Source organism: Musa acuminata, chromosome BXJ2-10 (assembly GCF_036884655.1).
Source record: "Musa acuminata AAA Group cultivar baxijiao chromosome BXJ2-10, Cavendish_Baxijiao_AAA, whole genome shotgun sequence".
Taxonomy (NCBI): Eukaryota; Viridiplantae; Streptophyta; class Magnoliopsida; order Zingiberales; family Musaceae; genus Musa; species Musa acuminata.
In genome coordinates this window covers 18,667,402-18,684,340 of record NC_088347.1, presented here as the reverse complement: position 1 = coordinate 18,684,340, position 16,939 = coordinate 18,667,402, and the positions used below count along the sequence as shown (strand labels likewise).

At 48.7% G+C, this 16,939-nt stretch overlaps 3 protein-coding genes across 3 annotated transcripts; 1 reads left to right on the top strand and 2 right to left on the bottom strand.

Annotated features, from left to right (window-relative positions):
• Positions 1-332: 332 nt before the first annotated feature.
• Positions 333-2,130, bottom strand: LOC135624154 (tetraspanin-6-like). Its single transcript, XM_065127557.1, has 3 exons — positions 1,216-2,130; positions 817-1,136; positions 333-685 (listed from the first exon to the last, which is right to left on the bottom strand). The coding sequence occupies exons 1-3, from the start codon at positions 1,705-1,707 to the stop codon at positions 646-648; spliced, it is 852 nt and encodes a 283-aa protein (XP_064983629.1). The 5' UTR covers positions 1,708-2,130; the 3' UTR covers positions 333-645.
• A 5,179-nt stretch (positions 2,131-7,309) lies between these two features.
• On the bottom strand, positions 7,310-8,955 carry LOC103978205 (peroxidase 21). The gene is made up of 5 exons (XM_009393918.2): positions 8,740-8,955; positions 8,518-8,669; positions 8,243-8,431; positions 7,976-8,141; positions 7,310-7,901 (listed from the first exon to the last, which is right to left on the bottom strand). Exons 1-5 carry the CDS (start codon positions 8,804-8,806, stop codon positions 7,495-7,497), a joined length of 981 nt encoding a protein of 326 aa, XP_009392193.2. The 5' UTR covers positions 8,807-8,955; the 3' UTR covers positions 7,310-7,494.
• A 3,654-nt stretch (positions 8,956-12,609) lies between these two features.
• Positions 12,610-14,501, top strand: LOC135624377 (uncharacterized). Its single transcript, XM_065127901.1, has one exon. It carries the CDS (start codon positions 12,719-12,721, stop codon positions 13,820-13,822), a length of 1,104 nt encoding a protein of 367 aa, XP_064983973.1. The 5' UTR covers positions 12,610-12,718; the 3' UTR covers positions 13,823-14,501.
• Positions 14,502-16,939: the final 2,438 nt, after the last annotated feature.

Below are 16,939 nucleotides of genomic sequence, written 5' to 3'. Positions count from 1 at the left end.
AGTGTTGATGAGAATATCAAACTCTTAAGCAAGAAAGATTATAACGTAATTTAGTCCTACACGAGCAATAAGTAAATATTTTATTTAATTTATAATGATTTGATGAGTGTAATATAACTTGGGATTAAACATACTAAGATAATGATTCAAGATCAACAAATTTAAAGGTCAATTATTTCATCAGAAGATTCCTATCTTAGATTATGAATTCTCACCATCAATTTTTTTGATGGGCTTTCTTCACCAAGATTAATGATGTTCTGATATATGGAAGAATATTCCTAGATGATGAGCAACAAGCACAAAAGCCACTACCAGAATAGCATAAAAGATATCCAAAGCATAGTGCTACTATCCATTCAGCTTTGATCGAGATAAATTCGTTGATGCCTTCCTTGCAACAATTGGCCACAACAAACTTTGATGTCAAAATAATACTAAGATGTAGTTTACATGGTGGTGAATTGTGTTGGCCAATCAATCGCAGATTACATACAAAACATCTAAACAACAAGAAATCTCGTGCAAAATCCACCAAAAACATGCAACACAGGTCAGCTACAACCTCACTCCTCTGTTCCTTCTCTTCGCAGACACCCGAACCTTAGAAACCTCTATTATTGTAGCAGGGAGAGAGCAGTGCCGCTAGTAGAGCTGTTCTCTTCTGTCTCGCCACCACCTCCACCTGCACCATAACAGAAGCTCTGCTTCAGTATCTGTTGTTGACTTGAGAACGAAGCAAATGAGATAACCCTTTTAAAGATCTCATTACGAGCTGGTCTCAACTCAATTAATGGAGGAAGGAAAGACGGATACCAGAAGTAGTCCCACCGAGGGTGGACTTTGGACATGCGGTTCTCGCCGTAAGGGAACTCGGACTCGGCACGACGGGCGTTGCGAAAGGCGCAGCAGCCGACGGAGTAGATGCCGATAAGAAACATGAGGATGACGACATTGAGGACGGAGAGCTTGTGCCAATCCCTCCGCACCTGCTCCAGCACACCGGCCTTGCACGAGTCGCAACCGTAGCAGAGGACGTCGGCCGCGTTGTTCCACCGGTAGCAGTCCTCGTCTTGCGCCGCCATCGCCGACCCTGCAGCGTAGGTGCACGATGTTGGCGGCTTGCAGCAGCCCGACTGAAGGCAATTGCACGGATCAGCTTCGCATGATGCGGTGATGCTGGGGTTAGTAGGTGATGTTCGCGAGAGGCGTCACCTGAATCGGGGAGAGGTCCCTTTGGAGGTAGTCCAGCGGCGTCCAAGGAGCCATCTTGGCGCAGGTTTTGGAGCCCACGACGCACGCCATGGCCGCCTTCCAGTAGCCCGGCTCCGTGATCCTATGCCGGAGCCAGCCGGAGTAGTGGTCGAGGCGGTACTCGTGGTAGACGCGGCCGGGGACGTCGACCGCGCCGCCGCCGCCGGTGACGGCGAAGCCGAAGGCGGTGAGGCCGAGGAGGGCGGCGATGAGGAACAGCATGACGAGGAGGTAGAGCCACAGCGCCCAGGCCACGTTGAAGCAGGCGCCCACGAACCCGGCGAGCGAGACGAGCAACACCACGAAGCCCAGCACCAGAAGCGGCGTCTGCAGCGACGACTCGCACGTCGCGGAGCTCCGGGCCAGCCACAGCCCGCCGCCGATGATGGGGATCGACGCCAGCAGCGTCAACAGGTTGAGGTAACCGATCAGGGTGTTGCTGAAGCGATACATCTCGCCGTCTGCTTTCCTTGCGCTGCTTGCCGCGTTCAAACGGTGGAGTGTGGGTGTCGGAGAGGGATGGCTTTTCCTCTTTCTCCGTGGCTCATTCTTTCTTTCGATTCTTTTGAGCTCTGAGGCAGCTCAGACTCAGAGAGCGCCATAATAATGCTGAGTTCTTTATAGAAACAAGACAGCCTTTCTTTTTCGCTCCTGTGGTGATGACTTGCTGCTGGTTTCGTGCCAAGAAAGCATGCTAGTGTTTGAACAGCCGAGGGAAGGGTGGTCGTGGAAATCTTTTTCTTACATGTTAAGAAACAAGGAAGGGGACTGTCCTTTTTACCAGAACACTTAGTCTTGAGGCTTGCTGGCGAGGATTCCTCCTCTCTTCTTTTCTTTGCGCAGGGATAAGGCTTTAAGGGACAGCATTGCTGATCATGGTATTATAGCTGGAGAACTTTGTTTGCTAGTAGAGAGTAGCGTGTGATACACATATCTGGAGGCAGTACAAGAGACTCTACTCTACTAGTTCGTGGTCTCAAGGTGTGTCCAATGTTCCCTCATTCTAAGGTCGAATTATATTTCTACTAATAATCTAATTTAGTCAGTCGAAGTGTGAGATATAAGGGATTAAAGGAGTCCACTATTATTAATATTATCATTTTTCTCAGCGAGTTGAATCTTGACATGCATACATCTCGCAATCATTCAAAATTTTGAACCTTTGTTGTTGCTTGCCTATGGGTTAATTACCACAGCAATTCAATATAAATCTCAAGTACGGAAAAAAGCAAATGAATTGAAGGTCTTTTAAAAACAGGCTCATGGTAGGGTTGTAAAGTGCAAGATGTTGTATTACGTACAAAGTAATAAAGGAGCATGAAATAGTGTATTGGTACATGCATTTGTCTGCCATTTAACCCTACAATGGACAATGGAGATGCTTGGATAGGAAGTTAGTAGTCTCTTTTTTATTTATTTTCTTTTTAATATAAATTTATATTAGTGTTATTTTTTATCAATAGAGAATCAACATATAAAGTTTAGTTAGCTTCGATACGAGACATGAGATATCTCTTATATGCATAGGGAGAATTTTTCCTTATTAAGTTACTAGATATTCTACTTGATATTTTGTAAACGATAATGATTGTAAAATCAATATCGTATGAAATAGTCTCTTAGATATATTTTTATTCTAAACGAACTAAATCGAATTTACTAGATATTCTACTCTTTTTTTTTTCTTTTCTTTTAGACGTGACAAGACGATAAATCAGATCAATTTCCGATTGAGAATCAAAATTAACGGTGTGGTTTATTATCATTGGTTCACTCCAGTTTCACATGGCTTTAGGACTAGGATTCGAACGTAAGAAGAATCTGAGTCGCCTCTCACTAGTGAAAACAGTCTTCCTATGTATTACTTCAAATAGCGTAATGATCAATAAGATAAGACAGTTCTTTGCGGAAAGCTACTGATGGTTCCAATCATAATAATTATGGGCCATTCCATCCAGTCGAAACATCACAAGATAACCGCTGTTTTTGGAAGATGTTTGGTGGCTTGTGACTCTCCATGCATATGTTGTCCACATGCATATCAAATCATGCGTTTGTTGGCCAATCAATTAAACGGGCATCAAGTTGCATCTCAGGACCTTCCTTGTATCAAAGACAACAAGCTACTAAATAAAATTAAAGGTCGACAAATATGGAATGATCAATGAAATCGATTCACGAATTTCTCTCAACCATCACACTCTCTACAAATACATCATCTTCATAACTTGATTGGGACAATAGTTTATGTCAACATGATAATTGATGAGGGTAATAATGGTGACATGACGTGCCACGACGTCAGTCATGCCTGGGCGACACTCTGCCAGAGAAGGAGGGCAATAATGCCGACTCGATGTGCGCCGACGTCACCCACTCTCAGACAATGACTTCCTCGTTGCCTAACCCCGCGCGCTTGGCCGAGGCAGAGGGGGACGACGACCGAGGCTCGCCCATACCCTGCGGTAGTTTGGTTCTCTACGCAACACCAACGGCAATGTCAGACGCCATCAGAGGTACGGTCCTGCTCCTGCAGGCAGGCATAACAGGTAACACTAAACTTACCTATAAATATCCCAAAGTTTTAAAGAAAAGGAGGAGAACTTCTTGATATAAAAACCCCCTCTGGATCCACTGACTTGATCGTCGGAGGGGTCGGGCCGAGCTTCCGACCCGACCTTTGCGCAGGTGCGAAGCCGAAGGTCCCCACTGGACGCGCAGGCAAGGAGTTCTTGCCCGAAGGAAACGACGACCTCGTCCCGACCGATCGTCGTGATTGGCCACTAAGAGACTTCGAGGGATGCTGCACGAGATCCCCGTCATTCGGACCCCTGACCAAGCCGCGTCGGCCCCGAGGCCACGGCATAAAGTTGTTTACACTAACATATTGGTGCTAGAAGGAGGGCCTCCGAATGTCGAGCGATCAGCAGATCCACTCTAGCGAACCCACAGCTATGGGGTTGCGTCCGGTCGGCACTCCGGAAGAACATCCCCCGCACGGAGACCATCGTGACGAACACCCCGCCACGACCTCCGAACGATATTGGCGAATATTCAATGACCCGGGCTTGTCGTCGCTCGTCAAGTCCGAGCTCTGATGGAAATGGTGCAAACCATTATCCCGCTCGTTTCTCATCCGACGCACCCGCCCGCGATCGAACTACTGCAACAACGCAAGGCGCCCGTTCGGGCCCACTTGACACCACCGGAACCCCCCACTTCGCCTCGGGTCCGACCGGCCTCGCTCGGGGATCCAGTGAAGACAAACCCGAGCGGCCGCCCGAAACCCGAGGTGCTCTCTTCGGACTCCCTGCGGGCCCAGTTGTGCTTCATTAGCCAGCGACTCGACGAGGTGCAGGAAGAGGATCGCAGGTCCAAGGGAGAGCTCGGGGAGAACGCACACCAAGGGTCTCCCTTCTCACCCGAGATACGGGACCTAACAGTCCCCCCAGACTTCCAACTCCCCCCTCTGGACGCTTACCATGGCTCCACTGACCCAACGGACCATGTAGCTGCATTTCGTGCCCAAATGGCGCTATACGGAACCTCTGATGCCCTGATGTGCAGAGCGTTTCCTACCACTCTGAGAGGGTCGGCCCACGCGTGGTATGGCGGCTTGGAGACCGGAATGATCGCTTCCTTCGGCCAGCTCGCCAATGACTTCGAGCTCCACTTCTTAGTGCCATGCAAATCCGGGGCTTGCCGGACACTCACCCCTCTCTGTTAGTGCAGGCGTTTGTGATAGGCCTGCGACCTTCTAGATTCCTCTGGTCCCTCGTGGAGTGACCTCCCACTACAGTGCCAGAGATGCTCCAGCGAGCTAATCGGTACATCGCGGCTGAGGCCTGGGCGACCGTGAGGAGAAGGGACGACCTCCGACCGCGGGCTCCATAAGAGAGGCCAAGCACCTGCGGTGGCTACCCGATGTAGTCCTCATGAAAAGAAATCTAAGCCCTACCTCAGTCTCTTCTGAGCGAAGGTTCAGTATCTACCTGACCCCCTCTCGGCTCGCGGTTGGCCCCAGCTTAAACCCCTCTGACTCTACACGGCTCGGCCGTAGACTACTTGAGTCTACCTCAGCGCGGCCTGCCCGCCTGAGTTGTGTCCCTCGGTCCGAGCCACTTCCCTCGGCCATGGACTCCCCGAGTCCACCTCAGCGCGGCCTGCCCGCCTGAGTTGTGTCTCTCGGCCTGAGCCACTTCCCTCGGCCATGCATTGCCCGACTCCACCTCACTCGGCCTGCCCGCCTGAGTCATATCCTTTGGCCTTTATCATATCCCTCGGACATAGACTACCCGAGTCCACCTCAGCGCGGCCTGCCCGCCCGAGTTGTGTCCCTCGGCTCGAGCCACTTGCCTCGGCCATAGACGACCGAGCTCACCTCAGGGCGGCCTTCCCGTCCGAACCTCATCCCTCGGCCGTAGACTGCCGAGCCCCCCTCAGGGCGGCCTTCCCGTCCGAACCTCATCACTCGGCCGCATGACGCTCGAGACCACACCTGCATGGTATGCCCGCCTGCGTCATGCTCCTCGGCCGCATGATGCTCGAGACCACACCTGCACGGTCTGCCTGCCTGCGTCGTGCTCCTCGGCCGCATGATGCCCGAGACCACACATGCGCGGCCTGCCCGCCTGCGTCGTGCTCCTCGGCCCTATGCTCCCCGAGACATACCTGTGCGGCCAGCCCGCCTGCGTCGTGCTCCTCGGCTCCATGTTCCCAAGACACATCTGCGCGGCCAGCCCGCCTGCGTCGTGCTCCTCGGCCTCATGCTTTCCGGGACACACCTATGCGGCCAGCCTGCCTGCATCGTGCTCCTCGGCCCCATGCTCCCCGAGACACACCTGCACAGCTAGCCCGCCTGCGTCGTGCTCCTCGGCTCCATGCCCCCCGAAAACCACACCTGCGCGGCCAGCCCGCCTGCGTCGTGCTCCTCGGCTCTTGCCCCCCCCCCCCGAGACCACCTCCTCGGGGTGTCCCACGCACCCGAGGCATGCTCCTCGGTCCCACGTTGCTCGAAGACCACCTCCTCGGCGTGGCTTGCCCGCCCGAAACGTGCTTGACCTCATGTCGTCTGAGACTACCGCGGTACCGGAGGCTGAAGCCATGCCTCGGACTCCCCCCTTTTTCACAACAACCGACGCATAGCTCCTTTCGGGGGCGGGGGGGGAGGGGAGGAATATGATGAGGGTAATAATGGCGACATGACGTGCCACGACGTCAGCCACGCCTAGGCGACACTATGCCCGAGGAGGAGGGCAATAATGCTGACTCGATGTGCGCTGACGTCACCCACTCTCAGGCAACGACTTCCTCGTTGCCTGACCCCGCGCACTTGGCCGAGGCAAAGGGGGACGACGACCGAGGCTCGCCCATACCCTGCGGAAGTTCGATTCTCTACGCAACACCAACGGCAATGTCAGACGCCATTAGAGGTACGGTCCTGCTCCTGCAGGCAGGCATAATAGGTAACACTAAACTTACCTATAAATATCCCAAAGTTCTAAAGGAAAGGGGGAGAACTTTTTGATACAAAAACCCCCTTCGGATCCACTGACTTGATCGTCGGAGGGGTCGGGTCGAGTTTCCGACCCGACCTTTGCGCAGGTGCGAAGTCGAAGGTCCCCACTGGACGCGCAAGCGAGGAGTTCTTGCCCAACTCGACCCGACCTTTGCGCAGGTGCGAAGTTGAAGGTCCCCACTGGACGCGCAGGTGAGGAGTTCTTGCCCGGAGGAAACGACGACCTCGTCCTGACCGACCGCCGTGATCCGCCACCAAGAGACTTCAAGGGACGCTGCACGAGATCCCCGTCATTCGGACCCCTGACCAAGCCGCGTCGGCCCCAAGACCACGGCATAAAATTGTTTACACTAACAATAATGATAAGCTAACTCGTTTATCAAAGATCAAGGGTTTAAAATCTTATTTAATATATATTATCATGTTTAATATAAAATATAAAATTTCTTTATTCTTCTCTACTGTCGATTTCTTGAGATTTCATAACTTGACTGACAACCACATCCATCACTCGACCATTTCTCCAACTGCTTGCAATTAGTCCAAATCCAGCTTCATTGCTTTTTACTCGAAAGATACACTTCACACTCGACTTGCACATCAAACATCATTGTGCTTATTGTTGCTACAGATACACACTTCACGTCTGTTTCGATACAGGTTGTCGGTGATCTTATGTAGACTAGTGGCTGATCCCAGAGGAAGAGCGAACGTTCCTCCGCTTACCCCGCGTTGACGTACCGGCAATCCTTTCTGACCTCGCCTTTGTTCCCCGTCAGCGGATTGTTCTCCGACAGCAGCAGCAGCGCCTTGGAGAACTGGTCGTAGAAGTAGCTGTTATCAGCCGCCATCAACTTCACAAACTGGGCGGTGGACGGGTAGGAGACCAGCTGCTGGTCCACCTTGAGCAGCCCCTTGTGGTGCAGCAGGTTCTTGTAGTACATGTTGTCGATGATCATCGGCGTCTCCCGGTCGTTCCTCGAGTACAGCACCGCCTCCGGGTCCGGGTTCGGAGACGGGCATCGGCCGAGCAGGTACTTGGCGTACTCGGGGTCGATGGTCGGGTCGACGGTGGGGTAGAGTCGTCCCACGAGGTTGACACAGTGCACTCGGCCGACGGAGTGAGCTCCTGCGACGACCAAGAGGAACGACGTGAAGACATCTCAAGGGACGAAGATCAGCGAGGCCGTGAAGCTGTCGCACCTAAAAGAGCCACTGTTCGTTCTGCATCGATTCCTATGGATCTGAACCGAGAGAGCACGAGGGAGATGGAGTCGTTGTGGTTGGGGATGTCCTTGTCTATCACGTCGGCGTGGCTTTCCTTGCTATCTCGTCTGCCGGTCCTCATCGGAATGAATGGTCCTCCAAGCTATCGGCATTGACCGGAGAAAGCATCAGTAGTAGAAGAGATCGACGACGGCGACCTCAGCAAAGCATGCAGGAAAGATATTTAGGACGAAACAGGCGTACCATGACGACACCTTCTCTTGCAGAGAGAGCGATGATATCTGCACAGGAGACGGTGGCGGGGCATTCCTTCTCGAGCGCCTCCTTGATGGGGGCGACGTACTTGAAGTTCCTCATCCCGAAGCTCCGGTCGGCTGACTGCTCCGAGATCACTGCGCCGGTCGTTTCCAGCAAAAGCGACGCATCGCAAGACTGCGCTTACGAATTCAACGTCATAAACAGAACCATTTCATCATACGTGTTTCTGCGATCGAACCGAAGCGGGAAGGAAGACTGACCTCGACCATGCAGTCATGGAAGAGATTCCTGACCCAGGAGACGGCTGTGTTGCCATGCTCGTTGTAGAGCTTCACAACCTCGCGCTTGACGATCTCCTCGGCCCGGGGGCAGCTCTTGGAGTAGTAATTCAGTTTCAAGCCACCACCCTCTCCTGCAAACACCATACAACTTGAGCTGGTTCAGAATTGATAAGGGTGATGAAACCAGTGCTGAGAGCTGACCTCTGAGTAAAGCGCTCAAGCAGACGAGGATTAAGAAAGCAGTCATCGGTGTCGCTCCCAACTCCATCTTTCTCCGTCTTCTTTAGGCAGATGAAGAGGGCCTGATTCCTTGCAGATGGATTTATAAGAGATGGAAATAAGATAAGCTGGAGTGGTGGGAATCCAGTGAGTCCCACGAGCAGTGACGAAGCCTTATCCGGACACGGCAGCCATGGCTCCATTGGTTCGTCTCCGGATCGCCGTGATTCCTTCGGAACAATACAAAAAGCAATGTATGGCGACACGCAATGCCACGAGCTGCCCTCGCCGACACTCTCAAAACTACTATTCGATCCAACCATTCCTAGAGAAGAAAATAATCTCACTCTCTATAGCATGCAGCGTTGTCAGAGATGAGAACTCTCTGTGAACAGATTTATGGTGTTGCTTATGCGCTGTTTCTGTAGTTTGGGAGTCCATCGACTTCGTGGGCTTGCCGGTCGTTCGCAGGTTGCTTTCATCTTTTTCTTGGTGGGGGGTCTTGTGTCAGAGATAATTAACGGTGGCGCCGCAGAGTTTGGCGAGATGGCGATGGTGACGGGCACAACTCCCGTTGTGCCATACCCACTTCCTGCACTTCTTTCTACAGTGACCGGGTTGCGCGTGAGTGACACGCACGAATCTTAATGTTGTCAACATGCGGTGGCTGATGCGAGAAGACATCTTATGGCTTTGCGGATACAGAATGCGGGGTCAAAAAAAGGCTCATGGCGTTGGGTCAAACGTAACAGTTGCCGCCATTCATTATCGGAAAAAAAAAACAAGTGCAAGCTTTTTAAAAACCAAATTGAAAAAAAAAATCTCGCTTATAAAAAATTAAGGGCTCAAAACCTCAAACAACATATTTTTCACGTCTAAAAGATTTGTCTGATTATTCACCAAAGATTGCAAATTCAAAATATCATTCAATATATTTTTACAACTAAAATATTGATAAAATGACGGTGTATCAGACCTAATTACTAAGACTAGAGATTCGAAATCACATTCGATGTATTATTTTATACATAAAATATTAATTTGATAATGATAAATAATTTAGTGAGTAAAAACTTTATCATATCACAGCAGAAATGCAAAAAAAAAAAAAAAGGAAGAGAGAAACTATTCATAAGAACTAAAGCAGAGTAACATGACACAAAACTCCTTAAAAAACATACATCTTGAAACCAGGATTTATGCTCGTAGAATCTTTTGGTTTTACTTAGAAAAATATAAAGCTTGATCCAGTGCATGATGCAGAAGATAATACCAAGTATAAGATCAACAAGATTAAGTGACTACCACTATGAAACTTTGCAAGGAAAACGGTACTGGTGGCATCTGTCCACCATCTAACGCTGAATGAACCAAACAAACAAGCAATGATTGAGAGGGAAAACGCAACAGGTAAGGACAAGTGAACAAAAAAGTTATCCAAAAAGGTCAAGATTAAGAATGATGTTAAGGAAGCATAGAATAAAGTGATTAGCGCATTTGATGAGATCTGATTCAAGTTACATATCTCACAAGGGAAAAGTAATAGACATCAGAGGCAATTAACCTCAGGAAACCATATAATTCCTATGTTGATATTGAAATGGAAGAGTGCAGTGCGGGGATGTGCAACAACAGGTGTTGGAAATAGATTAGATAGAACAACACATGCAAAATCCTAGCACTTACATCATCATCTTCATTATGAGGTATAATCTAATAAATTGTTATCTTCCAAGCCCAAGGCATATCAACCACTACATCATGTGGGCTCAGCACTTGACATGTTAAAAGTTTTGCACAACAATGTAAATCTAAATGCAGATATAGACAAAACTAATATTTACAAGTAACTAACCAATATTTTCAAAACTATACAGAGATTTGTTTGTGAATCTGAGGCCCTTTGATGATGTGAGGATACGGTATATGGTTGGGGAAGAGAATGGGGCTGCAGATTGGATAGCCAAGCATATTAGAACCTCACACTCAACTATTTTGTGGAAAGGAAACTTTCTTACCAAGTTTTGTAATCTCATTACCTCTTATATAGAGGGAACACTCTGTCTTCTACTTATGATTAATTAGATCTGGTTTGTTTTGGAAAAAAAAAAATACTTAAATATACTAGATTGCCTAGCTAGTAAAAAGACTTGTATCAGTCTATTGTAAGATCCAAGATCAAATTACCCCTCACTATTTGAATCCTGCACTCACCACGTATCCTTATTTATGTCTTTGAAGATGATGACCAATTTATCTGATATAAAGTTTGCATAATCCTTGCAAACTATGAGGCATATCAGATTTGTTTGCAAATTCTTCTATGTCATAATTCCAAGAAGGATATGCCCAGGGAAAGATTAATGACATGCTTGACTAAATAATTGAATGTTGCTCCATAAATATGAACAGAAGAAACATCTTTAAGGAATTCTTTCTATTTATACAAAATTAACAAGAAGAAAGGATAACTGGTATTATGTTTTCATTCTAAGAAATTATTTGCCACAAAACAGACACTACATAGAGTTTTGCTCGCACAAAAATTTGTCTTGAATCCAAGATATAAATCAAATTAACTGTACTTCAGATTTGAGAACAGGGTCAACAGATATTAACTTAAACAGTAATTTTTTTTATCATGCATGACTGGATTGAACAATGCACATAGCCCTACAATGTGTAGGATTTTAGGAAGAAACAAACCTGCAATGTTCGACCAAGCATTTCATCAAACAGGTAACGGATCCACCGGCAGACACTCACCGCCTAACCTCAGCTTCCTTTATTCCGAAGCGATCTCATCGTCGAGATGAATATCATGCCGGCGTAACGGTGGAGGCCGGTCTGGTGTCGATTGTTTTCAGGGTAACGGCCCACTAGTTCTGGTACTGCAGCTCCATGAGGCGGTGATAAGGTCGGCCAGGACGACCGCACGCCGCGGCCCGTCTATGCCTCGGGCGGGTAAGCCGCAGGAGAATGGCAACCGCCGTCCCTCGATTTACTACCGCGTGGCTGCGCAGGGTTCTGAGACAAAATCGATATCTACGGACCGTTCGATGGCATCAAAGCGGTCGCGAATATGGCCCAAAGAACCTGATTGGGCTTGGGCTTGCACCATACGCTGACAGAAGAGAGACCAATAAGAGCACCTACACGATCTGATTTTGACCCGAGTCAACGATGGGTCTCGGCAAATCGATTCAACAGTAGACCACCCGTATTGATCCGACCTGTTTCAAGTTAGTATATGATATGACTAGAGCTCTTCACAGGCACATATACTAAAGCATCAAACTCAAATAGGAAGACAGACAAGGACCCAACATTACTGCATAGGTTTCATTCCAAGTCTCGCTGCCATTGCCTACTCAATTCCATGACAGTCTAATTAAGAATAATAGAGCTGAGCCCCATTTGTGTTCCCTCATTAAACAAGATTTTGGTGCGGAGACATGTGGGGATGGTCCACTTTGTGCCTGGCGAAAGCAACGCAAGAGAACTACTTAGTGTCATTCCCACCCCTGTCCAGCCTTGCTGGGGAACACATAGGTTGGACGAGTTAGAATTTTATTTCATAGTGCTTTTATTCAACCCAAAAAAAGGAAATTATTATGTTTTCTGCGGGTTGGGTTTATATCGATGTTAGCATTATTTATTATTATTATTATTATTATTATTATTATTAGTTTTTATAAAAAAAATAATTAATGCTTTCATGCAATCAATTTCTATATATCTCGTCACATAAAAGAAAATTGAAATGTTTATGGAATAAAAAAAAAGGAAAAGAAACAATAAGAAGGCCATATCTTATCCTATCTTCTGCAGGTACGCTAACAGCTCGTCGAGCACAGACCTTAGAGCTCATAAAGCGTACACGATACACTGCCATTGCTGCCTCCCTCTCCCACTCTGTCCGTCGGCCATTCGCTATCAGGGATCCAAAGCTCAGGGGATCATGAAGCCCGGCAGCGTCAAAGTCTCCTCCAGCCCTGGGAGAGAGAAGCTGCCCCCGCCCCCTGGCCTCGCCCGCCTGCTCTACGGCAAAGCCGTGGGTAGCCGGAGCCGCGGTCGCTCCGCCTCCACCGTAGCTCGGTCTAGCCCCATGTTCGCGTCACGGAGCAGGAGCCGCAGCCGCTCGTCCTCGGCGGCCGCTGCTGCGGCGAAGGAGGGAGGGGAGCCCTCCTCGCCCAAGGTCACCTGCATCGGCCAAGTCCGCATACGGAACAAGAGGTCGGCAAAGCCGAATAAGCCTCAGCCCAAGAAGACGAGGAGCAAGTCGTCTCTGATGCCGTGCCGGTGCCTCCACAAGTCTCTACTCTGCGGCCTGTTCCCCGTTCGGAAGAGGCCCACCGGCCGCGGAGGTGGAGGGAGAGGCAGCGGAGGCCGGCGGTCGTTGTGGCCGAGATGGTCTCGCGTCCGATCTGGCGAAAGCGGTGGGTACCAGCAACAGAAGCCGGATCCGGTTAAGCCTTCACCGCAGCCGGAGCTCATCACAGGCGTAAGGGTATCAAAGAGAGAAGAGGACGGAGACGACAAGGATGAGGATGACGAGGAGGCAGCTCGGCACGGGGAGAAGACGAAGGTTTTCGAGCCACTGGCGACAGCGACGCCGCCAAAGAATGCACTCCTACTGATGAGATGCCGGTCAGCACCGCACAACCGGTCTTCCTCGCTGGCAACCTCCCAGATCACGGTGTCCCCCTTGCTGTCGCCTGATTCCCCGGCTGCTTCGCCACTGGAGGAGGTCTCTGGAGGGAAAGCGCGAGACCAGGAGCTGCTGCAGCAGCAAGAGCAGAGAACGTCAAGCAGCGGAGAGGCGCTCGTCCATGAGGAGGAGGAGGAGGAGGAGGAGGAGGAGGAGCAAGGGGACGAAGCCAAGTTATCGGAGTCGCGGCGGCCGCTGGTGTTGCCGCGGAGCAAGTCGGAGCCGGCGCGGAGGGCAGCGGCGAAGCTGGCGGTCCCGGAGGCCTCGTACTGCTTCTGGACCAGCCGCTGCCAGCGACGCCACTTCGTCCCCGCTCACGAGGAGCGGGCCCCACCCACCCTCACTGATGTATAGTGCTCCTCCTCTGATTGGATTTGCTTTGCCTTCAGCTGTCGCATGTATTAGTGTGGTTTCCGAGAGAGAAAGAGCGAAGAGAGAGAGACAGAGGTGGGGGTGGAATCTGCAGGTTTCCCATGACCTTTCGGGACGGAAGTGGAAGAAGAGCCACTCATGTAGCTATGGCAAGAAGAAGAAGCTACCTGAGGCCGTACTTCTCGAAAACAGTAATACGCCTCAGCTGTCTGCCACTGTCATATGACATCAGGTCGAGTCATCTCCCGAGGCTCCGCGATCTTGTATGTAATCTCACCTTCACTGCTCTCCGGGCACGCAAGTTTGAGAGCTGGGAATGGCGGAACTGTGGGAATGGGATAGCGTGGCTGCTGACAGTGATTTGATATCTCGTGTGGTGTTGTAAGAATAAGTAAAAGCTTGTGAAGTAGCGAAAAGATTTGATGCCTGTTCGCCGGGAGCAGTGACTCGCAGTATTTATCTTGTCCTAAAGAGTCTATCGGTGAGAAGAAGAATTGAGGTGATGATCATGACCTGTTTGTTGTAATGACAATATAAGGAAGAGATCAGTGGCAAGGGACTCAGATAGTATTAAATACGATATTATAAGGTGCAATAATTGGCTTGTATGTATATATCTATCTTAAAGAAATTTCGGACACTTAAATTAGGTCTGATTCAAGTTCGATCTGGATGACAAATTAGAATTAGACCAAAGACATGATTCCTTCTTCAATGTCTCATTCGCTAGCCCATGTCATGCCCTTGAACTAGGGTTTCAAGAGCATCTTTGCTATCTACAAGTGCACACCTACAACTCTACAGAACCATGTAATTGACCAACTCCAAGATCTTATGCTGTGCCACTATCTAGGAATTGTGAACTCCTAACTCCATCTCTATTTTTGTATTTTACATTACGAAATGCTTGGTTATGAGATACCGAGTTAATATCCATACCCCGCATCCTTTATAGATAGACGTTGCATAACTTAGATAAAATTATTTAAGTCATTGGCATGAAATTCTAATTTGGTAAAATAAGATTTTGGATATAGTCTAGTGGTTATATATATTTTTATAAATTCACTATTAACTCAAAAAAATTATAGTCGATATTTGATAAAATTTAAGGTATATATATTTTTTTTTATTTTTTAATTATTATATTTTAATTTTAGTCATCATTATAAGTAAAATAAAAAAATGTTAGTTTGAAATTACTCTCTTAATTGATATTTCATTTTAGGAAATTGTGGTTCACCTTTGCACTATTCAAGGAAAGTGCTCTTCACGAGGAAGGAGAGGAGGATAATACGATGTGTTATCAAAGTTTACTAAGGAATACACTTAGCCAAAAGGCCAAAAAAAGGTGTAATATGTTAGATGGGGCTTTTCGTACTTTCAATATGTTACGAATCTGATTTAAGGTATATAAAATTTATATTATTTTTTGATTTAAAAGGTTTGATCGTCGACCTAGACTCACTAACTTTAGAGAGATTATAAAATTTTTTTCTCAAGTATATTTTTTTACTGACAATCGATTAAGAAAAACCTTAATGATTTAAAAAATATGATGAAACTGTTGAATCTCGTATTTTGATGATGAAACTACTTGATATATGTTTATCTGCGTTTGGAGTGACGCAGGATGCTTCGATCAGGATGAGACAATTAAAGCAGGAAAATCATGTTGTGCCAAAGGATCATGTCAGAAGATTGGACGTCGGGCCGGTGGATCGGTCGACGTATCGACAGAAGGCTTCTGGCCGTGGACTCGGGCATCGGGCCAAGAAGAGCGGGTATTGTGCCAAGGATATCGGAGTTGCGGAGTCGACTGGCCGATTGGGCAATAGGCTGCAGAAGAGGACGATGCGCCAAAGAATCGGACGAAGCGTCGAGGGACCAATGACATGTCGGACAACTTGGTTAATTGCTTAGGAAAATTGTCTCGATCGAAGTTTTGTTTTGTTGTGCAGGATTAACTACGATGAAAGTTAGACAAGCAGCAGGTGTTGCGCCGGAGTCAAGATCATGATCACGTTGGGAGTTCTAGAGTTCGACGGAAGTTCGGACGGTCGTCGGAGGTTCAGCGAGAACAGATCCGAGAAGTCCAGAAGCTTGCCAAGCGAAGCTCGTCGGAACTCGCCAAGTGGATCGTCGCAAAGTCCAGGAGTTTGCCGGAAGTCCGCAGAAGCATCACCGAGGGTTCATCGGATGATCGACGGAAGTTCGCCGGAAACTCGCCAGAAGAAGCGATTGACGTACCGAAGCAAAGCTGCAGAAATTGTCTTAGATTTAATCGTAGTTAGCACGGTGATTAAGTTAGAAATGGGAGGTGATCCCATTAGCTTAATCCTGGGGCAATTGGGCCCCTGAAGAACTCAAGTTGGGTCGAATGGTTCAACCCATTCGAACCCAAGTAGCTGTGGGAGGTGCAACCGCCCAGGCTAAGTCTCCCAGCGAGACTGGGCGGTGCAACCGCTCCAGCCAGGCGGTGCAACCACCCACGGCTCAGTCTCCAAGCGAGACTGGGCGGTGCAACCTCCTCTGTCAAGAGGTAGCACCGCCAGAGCTCAAGTTCCGAGCTCTGCCGAGAGGTGCAACCACCGAGCTCGGTCTTCGAGCTCTGGCAGAGAGGTGCAACCTCCTTGGACAGGTGATGCATCGCCTGAGCTCGGTCTTCGAGCTCTGGCAGAAAGGTGCAACCACCCCTGACAGAGAGGTGCATCCGCCTAAGCTCAGTCTTCGAGCTCTGCCAGGCGGTGCAACCTCTCCAGTCAAGAGGTGCAACCGCCTGATCCCGGAATTCCGGGATTTGATGGTTTTGAGCTCGAATTTTGAATTGGGTTGGGGCCTATAAATACCCCACCCATTCAGCACTGAAAAGATACAGACCTACACCGAAATCTTGATCTTTTCTGTGATTCTAAGAGCTCAAAAGTGTTGTAAAGCCTTTAAGTCTCCTCCTTCTGTTCTTCAAGTTTTCAGTTGTAAAGTGAGGAGAGAAAGGTCTGTAAAGGTTGTCTCCTGAGCCTGTCAAAAGGAGAGAAATTGTAAAAGGGCAGTTTGGCCTTCGCCTATTGAAGGAAGGCCCCTAGTTGACGTCGGCAACCT